General features: G+C 42.6%; 1 protein-coding gene across 1 annotated transcript in view; it reads right to left on the reverse strand.

The window, feature by feature from the left end:
• Adam12 (ADAM metallopeptidase domain 12) overlaps positions 1 to 17,079 on the reverse strand; it is a gene marked incomplete in the record, with an annotated part of 345,893 nt that overhangs the window by 79,508 nt on the left and 249,306 nt on the right. The window contains 3 exon segments of the mRNA XM_005402080.2: positions 4,976 to 5,047; positions 6,116 to 6,181; positions 13,134 to 13,320. Of these exon segments, the coding sequence (XP_005402137.2) occupies positions 4,976 to 5,047; positions 6,116 to 6,181; positions 13,134 to 13,320 (325 nt within the window).

The raw sequence follows: 17,079 nt of genomic DNA on the forward strand, positions 1-17,079 counted from the left end.
ACTGTATGAGTTGCAAACTACACTTGTTCCCACTTTAAAGTCAAGGGCAGCTGGGGATATAGCTCAGCGGCATAAGTGCTTGCCTGGCAAGCACAAGGTCCTGAGTTTGATTCCTGGTATCAAAAATAAATAAAAATAAAGTCAAGGGCATTGAGACTGGGAGAGATCAGATAAATCACTCAGTGTCATGACTGCATGGCTGAACTTGAACACAGGTAAAGTGACTGTGATGCCACGTTTTGAACTACTAAGTAACATGCCCCCCTCTACAAATGCTGAGACTCATGTGACCCCAGGCGCAGAGAGCAGCTCGCAGGCTTCTGCAGGAAAAATGGAACTTGGCAGCCGCCTGCCTGGCTTAGGACTCCCAGAATATATATGGGCCTGCTGAGTCATTTACACAATAGTCACATGTATTTGCTCAGCTCTTGCTGTGGATTAGGCTTGGCATAAACCTAGAAGACAAAAATTAGAATGTCCTTACTCTTGTTTAGCTTCTCAGAGGCTACCAGATGGCTTACAGCAGGGGACACTGCACCATTATTCCAGTAATTGTGATACAATGGCCTGCCAAGCACTGGTGCAAACAGGAAGTCCAAGGATGCTGTTTTGGAGGGGCCACGGAAGACTTCTAGAAAGAGTGGATCTGAAATAAGGGGGTGGCATCAACTTGCATCTTTCAGATAATGGGCTTAGGATGAGAGGGGAAGAAGATGTCATATGAGCAAAAATGCCCAAAGAAATTGAATATGCAGAAGATAAGTCCTTCCACAGAGCTTTACTGTGTTAGTCGGCTTATTATCATTGTGACAAAATACCCAAGAAAAACAATTTAGAGAAGGAAAGGTTCATTTTAGTTCATAGTTTCAGAGAAGTCAGTCCATGGTTGGTTGTTTCCATTACTTGGGGCCTGACATAAGGCAGAATGTCTGGCAGAAGAGTGTGGAGGAGGAAGAAAGCTGTTTACCACATAGCAGTCCGGAAGCAGAGTAGGTAAGACAAGCCAGAGAGGAAGGGGCCACGGACAACCTATAGCCCCCAAGACCACACCTCCGTGATCTGTTCCCTTCAGTGAGGCTCCACTTCCTCTTCCCCTTCCCATAATCTCTCAATACTGCCATCACATGATCTCATTCATGGATTAACCTATTGATAAAATTAGAGCCCTTATGGTCAAATCACTTCCCAAAAGCCCATCAGCTAGCAACAAAGCCTTCAACAGAGTGGGCCATTTGAGGGGGACATGATGGATCTCAACCATAACAGTCAGTGAAGTTGAGCCCTAAATAATTCCCAGCAGGTGCAAACTTACTAATAAGTAAGAGGGATGGGCTAGAGTGAAGGCTTAACATGCCACAGCTACAGTGGTCACTTTATCACAAGTGCATACTCTGCTGGCTGTGATTTAATCAGGACTGGAAGAGAATGCCTGGTAGTTTGGCCTAAAAGCATGAGTATCAAACATGTGTTTTGTGTTTCACTTACGGGGATTTCCTGAATGTTTCACAATGTCACCTTTGTCACTAAAACACTTCTGTATCTTCTCCATTCTGGGACGTCCTTCCCACTCTCCAAGCCAATACAGCCAAGTAGTTCTAATTTAGAAGGGCCCAGCAGAGCCAAGATGCCAGCAAATGAGGAAGTGACCACTGGGATAGCCATTGCTTTCTGGACCTAGGCTTTCCCACATGTAGAATTGCAAAACTGAAATTTGGAACACCCCACAGAACCAGGTTCATCCATCAACAGACTTGGACACAGAGAGTCTGCCAAGGAGCTTGGGTATCTCCAGTAGGGTCTCTGGGGGCTGTTGGATATGGGTAGCAGTGCCAGAGCCAGACACATCTGTGTGCTCAGCGAATTGTCTGTGTACCCACAAGAAACATAAGAAAAAGCAGGCTGAAACACCCGATTAAATCCATCAGGATTCTTGTTTAATTTCCAGTGCAAATTATTAACAAACCCCCAATTGCTCATTTTTGGTTTTGTGCACTGAAGCAAGATATAACCTAGAACAATATGCAAAGACATATAAACACAGAGGGCCAAAACACACAGGGCTGGGGCTGGGGATTTAGCTCAGTGGCACAGTGGCTGCCTGGCAAGCGCAAGGTTGTGAGTTCAACTCCTGGTACCGGCAAAAAACAAAAACAAAAACAAAAACAAAAAACACACAGGGCTGAAACATTTTAACAAGAGGTGTCAGTAATTTCCAGTTTGGTTTTAATATAGTTCATCATTCCTTTAGATTCCTGAGGCCTGAGAAGAACTCATGTTCTCTTCCTTCTGTACAGTCTGAGGCTAGTGGGAAGCCTTCCAGGCAACAGTGGGTCTTGCTTACCATGGAGCGGTGGCCTGTATATGTGACTCAGGTATCTATATCTTTCACCTGCCCATTGTTGCTTCTCAGTCTTGTTTTATGTTAGAATCACTGGAGAACCTTGGGCAATACCTAACTCCCTCTCTAGCCAATAGGAGCAGAATCCTTGGGCTGAGACTCAAGGATTGGTATTCACAAAGAAACAAACAAAACTCCCAAGAGGATTCTGATGCCTAGCCTGGACTGTGATCCAGCTTTTACTCTTACATTGCCTTTGACGGAGATTCTAATCTGGTTGGGATGGGTCTTGGGCATGAATGTGGTCCAGGGTCCTCTGGTGACTCATCCTTCTCCCTGTCCAAAGAACTGACCTGTTACCAGGATTCTTCTGCATCTGCTTGCCCTCAGGTACGACAAAGTTTCATGTGCAAAGAGGTACTGCTAAGAATACATCAACATGCATGGGGTGCTTACAACTTGTCTTGAAGGTCTGCTGGACAAGCATAATATCATCCCAAGATATGGATGGCCATTTGTTTATTTCTGACTTTCAAAAAGTTCTACCTAGCCACAGCCTCTAAGTGCCAAACCTAGATCTCAACTACTCAGAGTGCCCCACAAAAACCCTTCCCACTCCTGCTCTCCTGGGGCCTAAATGTCATCTACCTGCCACTCTACTACCACTCGCAGTCATGGGAGCTCCCACTCTCCGCTAGCCTCTGCTTGGTCGCAGGGTTTTAGACTCATGGCATGTGGTGGAAATCAAGGCTGAGAGCTCCTGTTGGGGTCAGAGAGAGACAGATCATTCCTGGTCTTGCATTTTAATGTTGCTTGAATATGTGCAAATTACTAACCTCTGCAAACCCCAGCTTCTTCTGCTATAAATTGGGAATGGTAATGCCTCCCTGAGAGTGTATGCAAAGCCTTTAGAGCTGGTACACAGTTACTGCCAACAACACTGATGTGTCACCATGTCCTGCAGATGTCTCTAACCTTGTCCCCATATCCCTAATTCCCCTGCCTTGGGACTAGCCTTTATCACTCCTGTGCAATACATTTCTACCAGCCCTATTTATCAATGGGTACTCCATCCACCACACTAACTGCAGGAATTCCTTGCATAATCCGATGCATCCTTCCCCTGTTTAAAAGCATTTATGTGGCTCTCTGTTAGCTGTACAGTAAAGCCAATATAGCTTTGAGGGCATTTGAGCCTTGGGCATCTATATTTCCTCCTGCCCTAGTTGCACATGCATGTATTCATACACAAACACAAGCATGTATTCAGATACCTGTATGCATATACAAACACACATGCATTCCTGAGCACACATGTACACACCTATAGGGACGCATATATACATCCACATTTGTGCATACATATCCCTTCAGCTCATCATGTACATAATGGTGGGTACATCCCAGGACCCCTTTTCAGGATTTTCTTCCTACAAGTTATCCCTCTCCCCAGAAGAAGGGAATTGCTTTTCTCCTCTGTACCCTAAGAGACTGCCATTCATGGCTCCACTCATGACTCCATTCATGGCATCATTTATGGTTCCAATCATGGCTCCATTCAGTGCTCCATTCATGGTATCACTCATGGCTTTGAACTGCTGTGTATAAAAGGCAACCACTTCAGAGGATCTTGACTGTGACAGACTCAACAATCATCAAGCTCCTCTTTTCCAGTGTCCTCACAGGCAGGAGACATGGTATTGCTGAGAAGCTCCAGTGGCTTTAGGACCATGGTTGCCAGACACACTGCACATGAGAATTGCTAGGGATCTTCTAAAACTACTGAAGTCCAGCCTGCACCATGTCCCATACCCTGCAGACAAGGAGCAGCAGGACCTCTGCAAGCTCCATAGGCAGTTCCAGTGTGCAGGACAGTGTCACAAGCTCTGCTTCACACAGAAAGCATCAGCCCAAAAGAACCCCCGTTCTGGCCCACAGAATGTGTTGAGAGAGGATAGGGGCTTTAGACAGATACCATCAGCATTTCCTTCTAATCAGGTGGTGGAAGGAGCAGTTCATGAGCAAATACTCTCAGGATGGACTAGATTGCTAGGGGCTCTTCTAGCTGGGAAATAATTTTTGCGAAAAGTAGGGTTCCAACCTACTTGTCTTCAGTGAGAGATTTTCCAATAGCTGATTGGGCCACATCCCAGGAGAATGAGACCTGTGTGTCCCTTGGAGATGAAAGCTTGCCCCTAGGGTCACACCTGCATAGGGACCTGCCATGGAAGTCCAGGAAGAGGCTCAGCCTGGGAACGTTCCTCAGGGTCCAATTCATCCTGCAGAGGCTCTGGATCTAAATGGAGAGCCCAAGACCCCCCAACGATGGGAACTCTGCCTGGCCTGAAGCCAGCCTGTAGGAAACTTTGCCCTCAAGGCAACCACAGTCCAATGTGCCATGGCTGGCACCTCCCAAACCTACTCAACACTTGATCTTAGCCAAAAGGCCGAGAAGCGATCCAAACCTACTCAAGACCTGGGACACTCAGAAGACAATATACTCCCAGTCCCAGCCCAGGACCTGGAAGCAGAGCTTGGTCTCCCTGCTAAGTCAGACGAGGTGAACTTTATTCTCTCAACCCCATTTCCAAACATTTACATGATTTGAGTGATTTAATTACCCAGAAAAGAACTTACCTTGTCAACGTGATTAGCAATCTCTATTAATCGCTGCTTAACTTTTTCCAGATCTTTTCCTTGCCTCTGAAACTTAACAATTTTAAGTGTCAGCATTAATAACAGCAAGAATATCAATCAAATTTCATCCTCCCAGCTCCTGGAAATGTGAAGTCTTGGGCTTTTTACAAACCACCCGGGGCCTTCCGTGTTTTACGGCGAAGGACGCTCACATCCAGAGTCATTTCCCCAGTTGGGGACTCCCTGAAACTCCCTGAAATTCACCACGCCAAGTGCTTTAAGACAATAACTTCTGCAATATTTCCAGCGTCATAAATAACAGAACCAATGACACATCTTGGCAAAGAGAAAACAGACAATGAGAAGGCAATCCAAAGCCATTTTTCATATCATCAACTTGATTTTAACTTCCTGAGAAACTTTCTTTGTATTTGTTTTAAAAAATTAAATAGTAAAAACAATAGGAGCTCGTGGCAATGTGTCAAACAGTACATAGGAGAATGGATAAAAAGTTAATAAATTCCCTATTCTCTTCTCTAATCTGACCTTCCAGAAGAGGAACGTTTTTCTGAGAAATTGTCACTCTTTTTTCCATTCATGTGTCTTGAATGAGTCTATGAGAAAGTATTACCTGATTCACGCTATGTTAGGAGACCATACATAAATGCAGAGAAGATAATTTAAGAGAGAACAAATTCAAAATTAATTAAAAGGAAAAACTGATATAGTACTAAACCATACCTTAAGAGGGTAGGATTTTTCTGCCCTGTTCTCTATAGCCTTCCTTTATTTACTCATCCTGGTTTAGGACATAACTGACACTTCAAAAACTTAACTTCCAAAAAAAAATGTTTCAAAATACAATGCAAAGCCATCCATCATTTCCCTCAAATCATTTTCCTTGTTTGGAGAGCTTAGCTAAAGAAAAACTCTGTTCTTTTTCTGCAGGCTTTGCTTTTTATTTTATAACATCAGATATATTTTTAATATTGTATGCTTTATAAAACCAGAAAACCACTTTTCAATGAGTTTTCAATACATTCAAGAATGTATACAGAATAAAGTTAAAGAAAGTAATAACTTACTAAACACTTCCTTTTATTTGGCAAACTGTACTGAGAAATTTTTTAAAGTTCTTACCTCTCGGTTATCTGCTACAATAACCAGCTCTACATACTTGGTCATCTTGAGGGTCTCTCTTTTATGCTGCCAAAAGTAAAAGTAAATTTAATTTCCCTTAACGTAAGTCTAGGGACTCCAGAACACTGTCAATATCTCTTCACCCCAACCACTGGAAGGTGAGATCTATCCCCACCAGGCTCATTTACCCAATGCCATCTAGAAGTTGACCCCCAGTCCCAACCATCTTTTGTAAAATCTTTTCAGCATGAGTGATTAGTTTTCATTTCCACTTGAGAAATCATAAAAAGGAGTTTAACCTTCCTGCTGAATCACTGATTGTAGATCAGTAAATGTCAAGATCACTATTGAATACAATGAGCACATTAACAAACAAAAGCCAGTCTCTCTTTAGAAGGGGAGCCGGTCAATGGCGCCTCCCTTCAGACCACAGGTAGCACATGCGATGGTCACTAAACACAGGGAATTCAGTGTCGTGGGTGTTCTCATCACCTCTACGATCCAAATGTACCTGCTTTGGAATTTGAGAAAAGTGGCGAAAAATATATTTTTGGACAGAAATTGCATAATCCTGAGGGAACCCTGAGAAGTCCATTCCAGGGAGTTTATACTTGTGGTTGATCATTTAAAAACCTAGCTAGAAGTGATGGAAGACTGGCCTGGTCTGGAGAAAAGGGAACAGCCAGGCTGATGCCCAGAAAAGCCAGAAAGAAGTACTATGAGAAAAACATAAAGGAATAAAGAGAAAGAGAAAATAAGAAATAAGACAGGAATACGCTGCTGCAGAGTAGGGATTTGCCAAGAGTAGAGCAGTTGAGAAGAGTACGGAAACTATGTATGAAGGCTGAGGGACGGGGAAGATTCCGGCAGCAGAAATATGGATCCCAAATAAAGCGGCCCCAGAAATGGGTTATGTTTTAATCAAGCCTCCTCTAAAAGCATTCACACTCTTCCGTGAATTACTGGGGGAATCCCAAAGGCATTTTGAGGAGAAATGAAGCAATTCATAGAGGGTGGTCTCAAAAAGCAAACAGTAAAAACAAAACCCAAAACCTTCTGTTTCTGCAATAACATGTGGTTGGAAGAAGTGGGGGTCGGGCTGGTCTCTGGTCCCCCTGACTGAGATGGCCAGTTTATGAGTTAAGTACATACTGTGCGTAAGTGGAGCACTTGCATGTTTTAATCACTCTTTCAGACAAAAGCAAAAAGGAGGAAAGCATGCTTTGAATCAGACTTCCAGTCACATAATCCTGAGGGAAACATCTTTTATAAAACAAATCCCCATCAGTCCAGGATCTTCCAAACAGATTTTTACAAGAAAAATGTTTGTATTATAGCGGTGTTCCTGCTTGCCGCCCAGCTGTGCTGATTCATGAATTTAGGTGTCCCCAAAGAAATCTGGAAACCTCGTGGAGGAAGGGAAAATAAAACACCATGAAAAGTATAATTTCTCATATTTTTACAATGTTGCAAGGAAAAAAGTGTCAGGCTTTGTAGTTGTATGGATAGCAAGTTTTATGGTGATAACTATGTATGTATAAAGGAAAACAACTTAAGCCCCCGTGGTGTCTAAGCACGCAAACAAAATGAGACACTTTTTGGAAGTGTCTTGCCTCTTTTCCTTACCGAAGGGTCAAAGAAACAGACATCTCTCTTACTGCTGTTCCCTGATTAATCAGGAACAGAACAAATCAGCAGATTAGGCAGAAGACAATATAGCTCAGAAAATGAAAAAAGAAATTAATCTTGCATCAAGAAAAATACTATTGAAAGGGCTTCAGTTGTTTAGACATTTATGCTTTTCAGACAGCGGAGGGTGAAATCAACGACCAGAGGATATTTCCAACTGGCCTCAGATCATCATTTAGAAAATACACAATTCCAGATAATGAAAACAAACACATGAACACAATTTTCCTGTCTCTGCACTTTTCAGAGAAGTCCACATTTTCTCATGAATTCAGAGAAATGCAAGCTCAGAGAGAAGCTTAACCACATCATAATAAAAAGCCACGGGGGAGTGGCCGGCTCTGCGCCATGAAGGTTTGCTCTCACTTACAGAGGCTTAAATTACCTCCACATGACTTCCACCTATCTAGCCTGTCCAGTTGAAAACACAAAAAGGAATCAGACTGTAAATTTGTGATATGGCGAACGGTACTTAAAACCAGTCGCTTGGCTGAATTTTCATTTTGGAAGTTACAAACAGGAACCTGAGTTCTGGGAATGCCCCAACAATCCCCACTCCAAGGTGAGGAAAGAAGCAATCCTGAGTCTTGCTTAAAAGAGAAGCAGTTCTCAAAGTCATTGGAGCCAAGTTCCCAGGGACAGACCATCCCCCAAACATCCTGTAATGAGCTCTGGCCCTGAGAACTTAACCCAGTTCCATTAGAAAAGCAAGCTTGGGTGAGGGTTACAGTGAGTTCCTACAGCAATCCCTTCTCCATACATACTATGTGCAGAGCATTCCTTCATCTCTCAGGTCTACATACAAGGAGCTTGCTGTGCACCAGCTGTTGTGTTGGGTGCTGGGGACAAGCGGATGCACAAGACCAAGGTTCCTGCCCACATGAAGCTCACATTTTAGTGTGGGACTGGGAGAAGGATTCACAAGGATAAAAGTCTGTGAAACAAAGGAAATAAACAGGGCTTTTCAGTAAGGATAAATATAGGGCCAATGCTAAGTTAGCTGAGCTCTGGAAGGTGAGAAGTATGTGTGGAAAGGGTTCTGGGAACAGTATTTCAGCTGGGTAGAATAGCATCAGCAGAAGTCCTGAGGTGGAGGAGAGGAGAGTGGGCAGTGCTGTAGCCCTAGGCAGCATGGCTGGCATCTTGGGAGGGAGTGAAGTGGGGATAGAGGCCAGGACAAGGAGGTAATCTAATAATTGAAAAGCAGTGGGAGCCCCAGAATGTGAGACTTAAAAAACATCACTCTGGCAGCTGGGAGGAGCTTGTGAGGGCAGTGAGGGCAGGCAGGAAGCTGTGCTGCAGCATGGGGAGAAGGGAGGGTGCTGACGATGGTTTGTAGCATCAGGGACAGTCTCCAGATTGTGCGGATGTGCAAGTACATTCAAGATGGGTGTGATATCACCAGACAAGATAACTGTAATAATGACCCAGGCCACTCTTTCTATTGCTGGTAAGATCAGCAAATGAGATGAACCAAAAGTTTGGTTTCTCTTCCTGAGCAAGGAAACATCACTACTAGCTCATCTCCATGCCCCACTGCAAGATCACTTCATGCATATGGACAAGTGGAGCCCTGCGCTCTTATCAGAGGGCATCACCACCACGTGCCAGTGATTGGCATGGGGATGATCCACACTGACCATAGCCTTGTGGGACACAGCCTCGGAGGCCTGGCTAATGCATGGGCTGGCAGAACCAGCAAGTGAATGAGACCACAAGCCAGGAGAGTGGGCTGAATCTGATAGGCAAATATCAATAGGGAAAAACGGGAAGTAGTGAAATTAGGTCCAAAAGAGCAATGGCAAGAATGCAATCTGTTATTTATTTATCCACAGTTGTAGTGGATTTGAGACTCCATGGGAACCCAGTCCTGGAAATGTGGAGCCACAACTCACACGGACAGATATTCAGAGCCCAGGAAGTGGTGCTTCCTCCCTCCCTCCCTCCCTACACTTTAAGAATAGCCAGGGCAGAAAGAGAACTTGATACAGTCTTAGGGGAGGTATGGAGGTGAGGATGTTGTGTTATGTTAGAGAGGAATTAAACATTCCTGATATAATTAATGAGCTTTCTAGTGATTCTGGTAAGTCCCTGACACTCAGCTACTTACTATGCAATGCTACCTGTGCTAGATATTACCATTATAAAGCTGCTACCATATTGCGGCTCCTACTAACCAGATGCAATACTGTCTGGAGACACAAAAGCAGTGGAAGACACTACTTCCCATTTTTCCCTATCATGGCACCAATCATCTCAGCACTGCTGTGTCTGAGGATGCACAGCAGCATCTCCCTACCTCACTGGCCTGAATGTATCCAGTAGCCCAAGCAAACCTCTCTTTGCAGAGCAGGCAGCAGTTTTTATATTTGACTCATAATTATCCATACTAATGGAGGGGAACAATGGTAGAGATAATCCCTAAAGAAAGGATAATTCAACAGTAATTTCCATTTGCCTTTGGGATGTATTATGTGATTTTCTCCAGTAGCAGATTTAGCCTCTGCCTCCCTTATAGCTTGCCAAAGTGGATGTTGAAATTAGTTTTTATTCTTGAATGCAGAGCCAATGGAGAGAGAAGGAGTCCATGCAGGTGAGCTGAGCAGTGAGAACGCTTCAGATCGGACTTAAAAAACCTGCAGAGGGGGAGAGGAGGCTATGATGCTCCTGTCTCTCTGTACCCTTCCAGAAGCAATGAGGGTGCTAACATCTAATGTACAGCCTTGTAAAAATGACAAACAATAGCCTAGGATTATAGTATAGCTGGTGTATCCTCTGAGTACTGATTGATTCCTCATGCTCTATAAAGAAAAGAGCAAACTTCTGCAAAAAAACCAGAGTCTGCAATCCAATCTTTTGCAATAGTTAACATTTAGTGGGGGCAGGGAAATGCTAGAAAAAGGCAAGCACAGTTGTTGTGCTGCATAAACAAGATTAATTAGCTGCAGTTACATTGATTTTTTTTTAGCATAAAATAAAAGCAGCACAAGTAAGACAGGTAGGTGGCATATAACTTGAATACATACTTTCATATTTATCATAGGTGTTATCTGAAATAATCTAGGTAATTTCTATTCCCAAATATTCCATTCGTTTGAAAATTATTTTTGTACCATTTTCATTATATACAAGGAGTTTAGGTCAAGGACATTTTCTCTTGCATGAAAACAACTATTTCTATAGCAAAAGAACTGAGGTGAACAGCATGGATGCCTTTGCTGCCTTTTCAATTTAAAGGTTCATTTACACTTCAGTATGCATTATTAATAAAACAGCATCATTATTCAGGTTCTCCCTGTCTCTCTGCAAGTCAAAATGATGGGAAATTATGGTGCCAATCATAGTTCTAGAGAGCTGTATGCTTAAAGAATTAAAATATGGTAGGCAAGTACAGATCAAGTTTGTACTTCTCAATGAAATGGCAAACATATCTGAGTGTCATTTAAGCTGTCAGGTTATAAATCACATAACATCAATAACAGGCATTCAACAAGGTACTTAAAGCAAAGGGCCTGAAAACAAAATGCAAATGTTCTGCTTGTTCATGACTAGTAAAGCTACAGCTTAATCCCATCTTGTCCAAGGTCTGGAGTCAAAGACACACGTATTTGAAGAGTGAAATAAGCATGCATGGAACCTCAGAGATGATTCCAGCTCTTAAATCTGTCACTCAAGAGGGAGACGGGGAGACATGCAGAGGGGAAGTGCTGAGCTGCTGCTGTTAAGTATTTTCAAATTCTGGTCTCTGGGATTCAGATCAGCCCCGCGCCCCGCCCATCACATCAATGTGAAAGTGAGCCACAGCAGCTGATAGGGGAGCTCTTTTGTCCTGCAATGGGGTAGAAAAAAAATGAAAGAAAAAGAAAAAGAGGTTTCAGGTACCTGCCATAGAAAACCTTGGAAGCCAGTAACAAAGGTTAGGGCCACACAGACAGAAACCTGTTCAGAAAGAATGCATGGAAAATTAAACTCAAGCGTCCTGAACTTTTTCAGTTGAGAGCAGTTTAGGGGAACAGACACTTATCCATAGGTATGAAGAGAATTTTAGGAATGAAAAGAAATCATGTAGGATAAGCCTAACTGTTTGAATTTATGAAAAGGATTTAGAATGAACCAAGAATAATATTCATGAAATGTTGAATGTTAAGCAATGGTCTATTCAAAGCAGTTAAGAGAGACAAAAGTAATGAGAAACATGAAGATCATGTCCCCTGATGGTCAAATGTTAGCATGAATGACATCAGATCTTTGATTTTTAAAAATTTCTGGTCAGTTGAGGAACAGGAAATGCAGACATAAAAATATCAGGCAATTGATGATAATTTCCTATCCGGTCACACATTTAAATTTATGGCCTCCAATCTAATGGGAGGGGGGATACTTTTTCTCCTTGCTAATGGAGCGCCACTGTGGCCTGTACAGCCCACATTATGCAAATGTCAAAGGACAGGCAGTCATTGGGGCAATGGATCCATGCTGGTCCACAGAAAGCATCAGGGAGGGGAGTCTGTCTGCAGCAAGGTCTGCATTGATAACCACTCTTTCCAGTGCTGCAGCAGAGGAGACATCCTGTGAGCAGAGCCAGGGCAGGTGGCCAGAAAGCACAGACTGCTGCAGTCCCAAGAGCAGCAAGGATAGGCATTTCAGTGTGGCCTGCAGGTAAGCAACGTTCCTTAGCAAAACCACACAGACAAGGACTCGTGTGTCTATGTACAGGCAGGTGGGCAAAGATGGAGCCTTTCCTGTAACCTATTATGAGAACCTAATGGTAAAGCAGACTGCAAATGAAGAAATCTCCACCTGACCTTTCTCTTCTACTAGAAGAGCAGCCAGAGGGGCTGGGGATTTAGCTCAGTGGCAAAAGTGCCTGCCTGGTAAGTGCAAGGTCATGAGTTCGATTCCTGGTACCAGAAGAAAAACAAAAACAAACAAACAAACAGAAAAAACAAAAAAAAATAGAAGAGCAGCCAGAGAGTGGGCCACAGCCCATGTTTGTCATTTGCCATGGTGGAGCTCAATGCTGGGTCTACACCCATCACATGCACCATCACAAAATGCGATGAATGGTGACTTTGTCATCCCCCGACCCTGATGATGTGAATTTATCAGAATGTTTTAATGAGTATGAGACTGACATTTGTAATAGGGATGCAGATTTCAGTCTATGATTATGGTCTGGCCCATGGTGTTCACCACCTTCTGACAAATGAGTGTTTGCAGGTCCTTGACAGAATATCCAGGGGCAAAATTTCTCAAGATCTCCTAGCACTGGTGCCCGTAGTTTAAGCCCCCAACTCCCCCAAAATGTGAATTTGGGCTTCCCTCTTACCCTTCTTGCTCTTGTCTGAGAGAATGCTGGGAAGGAGTCATACGCAGCCTGGCCTGATGTATTATGATGTGACCCACAGGACCCCCAGATACTTGTCAGGTTCTTCGCTGGGAAGAGTTTGTATCTGTCGGTGGCATTCTTCATTGGTTCTAAGATATAGGTTTGATCTTCAAACATAATAAGTCCCCTGTTGAAGAAGAAATAAGAAAAAACATTATGTTTTAAGAATTAATTTTTAAGTTTAAGATATCATTCTTAATGTGGGAGGGAAAAAGGAAATTAATAGTTTATATTCTCAGGTTTTAAACAGAAAGGACATTTCTGTACCATGTGTTCCTGCCAACTTCATTTTGCAAATGTTTTAAAAAACAAGTCTGAAGAATTTTTCCTTTGAAATACTTTATGGTAAAGAATAGGTTGCATTTTGCCTTTATGTCCTTTTTTTAATGCCCCCAAAACGTTGCCAGGATGAAGAGTCGGAGAAATGATGTTTCATCTGCCAACAACTATATTTGAATTAGCAGACATGATTCAGACATCTGTAGTTTTCTCTTTCTTAAGGACAATCCTACATCTAAATCATTATCTTGATCAGACATATTTCCTGAATATTTGAAGAGACTCAGATATAAGAATGAATGCAAACTTATGTATATACGTATAAAATCGTATTTCATTTGTAAGAGGTAAGCAAATAAAGAACCAGTATAAGTACCCAAAGCATTCAAATTGTTCACTGGAGGCTAAGGTCAGGCCTCTGGACTCAGTGGACAGCTCTTCACAGAATCAAGGAACACCGAGAGGAGATGCCTCAGCCGTGGGTGAGAAGGCAGCTTCTGGAGTCTGCAAGCTTCAAATGTGAATTCCAGCTCTACTACTTGCTATTTGTGTTTGCTTGACTAGCCCCTTAATCTCACTCAACTCTGATAGCTTCATCTGTAAAATGGAGATAAGAGTAGCTATTTCTCAGGGTTGCTATGCCATCTGGGAAGAACTTTTAGCCAGTAGAGGGCCCACTTAGTGGTTGAACAGTGGCATTTCTTATGATCAATAAGGGCAGAGCCATGGCTCAGGCTGCAGATCATGTGTTATTCCAAAGACTAAAAACCTTAGGGAAGTCCTACACGAAGATAAATATACTTTTTTCTGGGAATGACAATAACTAAGAAAAAATCCTTTGAACCAAAATTTAGAAATAAAAGTATGAAGTCTTTTTAAACATGTACAGACTAACTAAGCATTCTAAGTGGCAGAAGTGAGATAGCATTGCACCATGGACCAGGGCACCTGACTGACCTTGTGGGGCTCCAAATTGAGACCATGCCCTTAGATGTTAGCCTAAGGGTGTCAGCATCTTTCAAGTGATAGGGAACTTTGGTTGGAATTTAGTTTTTATTTCTTTCTTTTCTAACATGGGACAGCAGAGGGCTTTAACTTAAAAGGTACCTCTAGATGCTGAAAGAAAGGTTTTCTTGAGAGAAATGAAAGTCTGAGTGATAGTCTGTAGCAGCTCTACGAATTCCATATATCTAGCACCTGTTAGGTGACCACAATCTCTGCACTTTAGAGACACACAATATATATATTTTTTTCCAGTACCGGGAATTGAACTCATGACCTTGCACTTGCCAGGCAGGTGCTGCGCCACTGAGCTAAATCCCCAGCCCCTGACACACAATATTTTCATACAAAATCATCTGACTATATATGGACATTCCTAACACAGTGATTCAACTGTTTTTTGACACATGAGCCCATAGACTCCAGGTTGAGGCCATTAGTTCTAACACAAAATTTATATTGTGTCAACCTAAGAGTTTGAGGACAGCTCTGTCTTTAAGAAACACCTGTCAACGATACACCTTCCACTGGCTTCCCTCAGTCAATCTAAGCTTGTTTCCTGGGTCTTTTATTATTGCTCATCTGTTTTGTTCAGTCATTCACTCACCCTTGCTTATTGATGGCTCATTGGTAGGTGACTATATAACCACTTTTAAGTTTTAATAAATGGCGGCACTATTTCCACACTCAAACAGTATGGAAGGAAGAGGTTTAACCTGGTCAGTTATTTTGAGCAGGGCTGGTGAACAAACACACACTAATTAATGCATTACTATTCAACAGGTCCATCCATTAGTCCTGGCCTGGGAGATGTCACAGGCAGTGGGAGAAACAGAAAGATCATGTCTGGGATGCTCTTACCCTGAGTAAGAGGACAGCACCAAGACAGGAACTGCCAGAAATCCCTGGAGAGTGAAGTTGTGCTGTATGAAGAAGCAGAACTCTTAACCATTTAGAGCTGGCAAGTGTAAAGTAGTTTGGAGTAACCGAAGAATTTTTGGTTATTTTCAAATCCTACAGTTTACCTAAAAGTCATTGTGTGTAGCTGTTCTATCCCCACCCCCACCACAAACTAGCATCTGTGATCATCACCAAGTTGATCATTCAGGTACGACTCTGGTTATCAACTCTGTGGGGTGGCATGAGTCTCTCTCTGAAATAAAATGGACACTTCTAAGCATAGAATGGGTAACAAGGAACTTTATTTATTAATGTCTAAGAAATCTAAATTAAGAAGAAAACCTTAAAAAATAGTCAAAGGGAAAATGGGAATGAACACAAATGAAGGGGAAATATAGATGCACTAGAAAACAGGCTTTTCTATCCTTGAAAGAAGTTTGCACTGTTATGGCTTGTGTCTAGCCATAACACAGAACACTGTTGTGGCTCCCCTCAAAGTCATAGGTGGGGCTTTTTCAGAGGTGGCTGAATCTAGAGTATATGCAGTGCTAGGATTAAGGGTGGGTGATTACTGAATCAGTACACTGACTGGATTGACACTGCCCTGATCTTGGTAGCCTGGATAAAATATAAAGCACAAAAATAGGCTTCTCTTCTCCCTTGCTTGCTTTGTTGCCTTCTGCCCACCATGAACTGTCCCTCTGCGATGCTTGTCTGCCATGCCACTCTGCCTTGGAGCCAGCAGAGTATAGGCTGAAACCTCTACAAACTGTGAGCTAAATAAACCTTTCTTCCTTTAACTTTGGGTATCGGGTATTTTGTCCCAACAGTGAGAAGAGTAACTAAGGCAGGCACCCACATTTCATTTTGAATTGTAGCATTTTGTATTTTCCATTTACTTAAAGAAGCTGAAGACGTACAGTGAAATATGTCACCACATTCTAATCATGAGAAGTAAATTATGAAAAAGTTTTTCTACTTAGTGGAAAATTTCTAGAAATTATAACTTGGTTATAAAAATGTTCTCATGTCTCCTTTTATCTTTTAAGTTATCCAAAGGCCAGATGTTGAGAAATAGGGGTGAAGGCCTCTCCTTTGCTCCACAAAATTGGCAACCTTTAATAGAGCATAATTAAATAATTGCCTTGGACTATCTTGGGTATAATTAATCATTTAGCACAGAAGATTGCTGGAAACAACACTGGCTTCAAAATTCAAGCACTCAAGTTTTCTGAGATGTAAAAATTTGATGTTCTCATAGCCCTCTATGGTCCCAAATTAGATAAGGGGGATACAATCTGTTTTAAGTTGAATGTCATAGATATTTAGTTGTAAACGTGGATTTGGAAGAGTCTCAAACTATGGGATCTAAATCCAGCAGACTCTGAATGAGGAATTTTTTCCCACTTGGTGAAGTAGGGAAAGATCAGAGGAGAGTTTCCAGTGTTTGGGAAAGATGGAGACTGAAGGACAGTAGAAGGAGGGCCCTTGACCAGCCAATGCACGTGGCTGGAGCAGAAGAAAGGGGGCATTAAGGGTGATAAGGGCCCCCGCTTATTTTGGCTAGATCGCTTAGGATCTTAGTTCAGCTACGTGCTTGTTAGAACAAATTCTCAGTTGATTCTCACGTAGCTGCTCCCCTGACCTTTATCCCCACTGCCCCAAGTGCCTATATGGCCTAAGACAGTGGTGGGGATCAAGTTAG

This window comes from Chinchilla lanigera, unplaced genomic scaffold (assembly GCF_000276665.1).
Source record: "Chinchilla lanigera isolate Chin_1 unplaced genomic scaffold, ChiLan1.0 scaffold00076, whole genome shotgun sequence".
NCBI classification, from domain to species: Eukaryota; Metazoa; Chordata; class Mammalia; order Rodentia; family Chinchillidae; genus Chinchilla; species Chinchilla lanigera.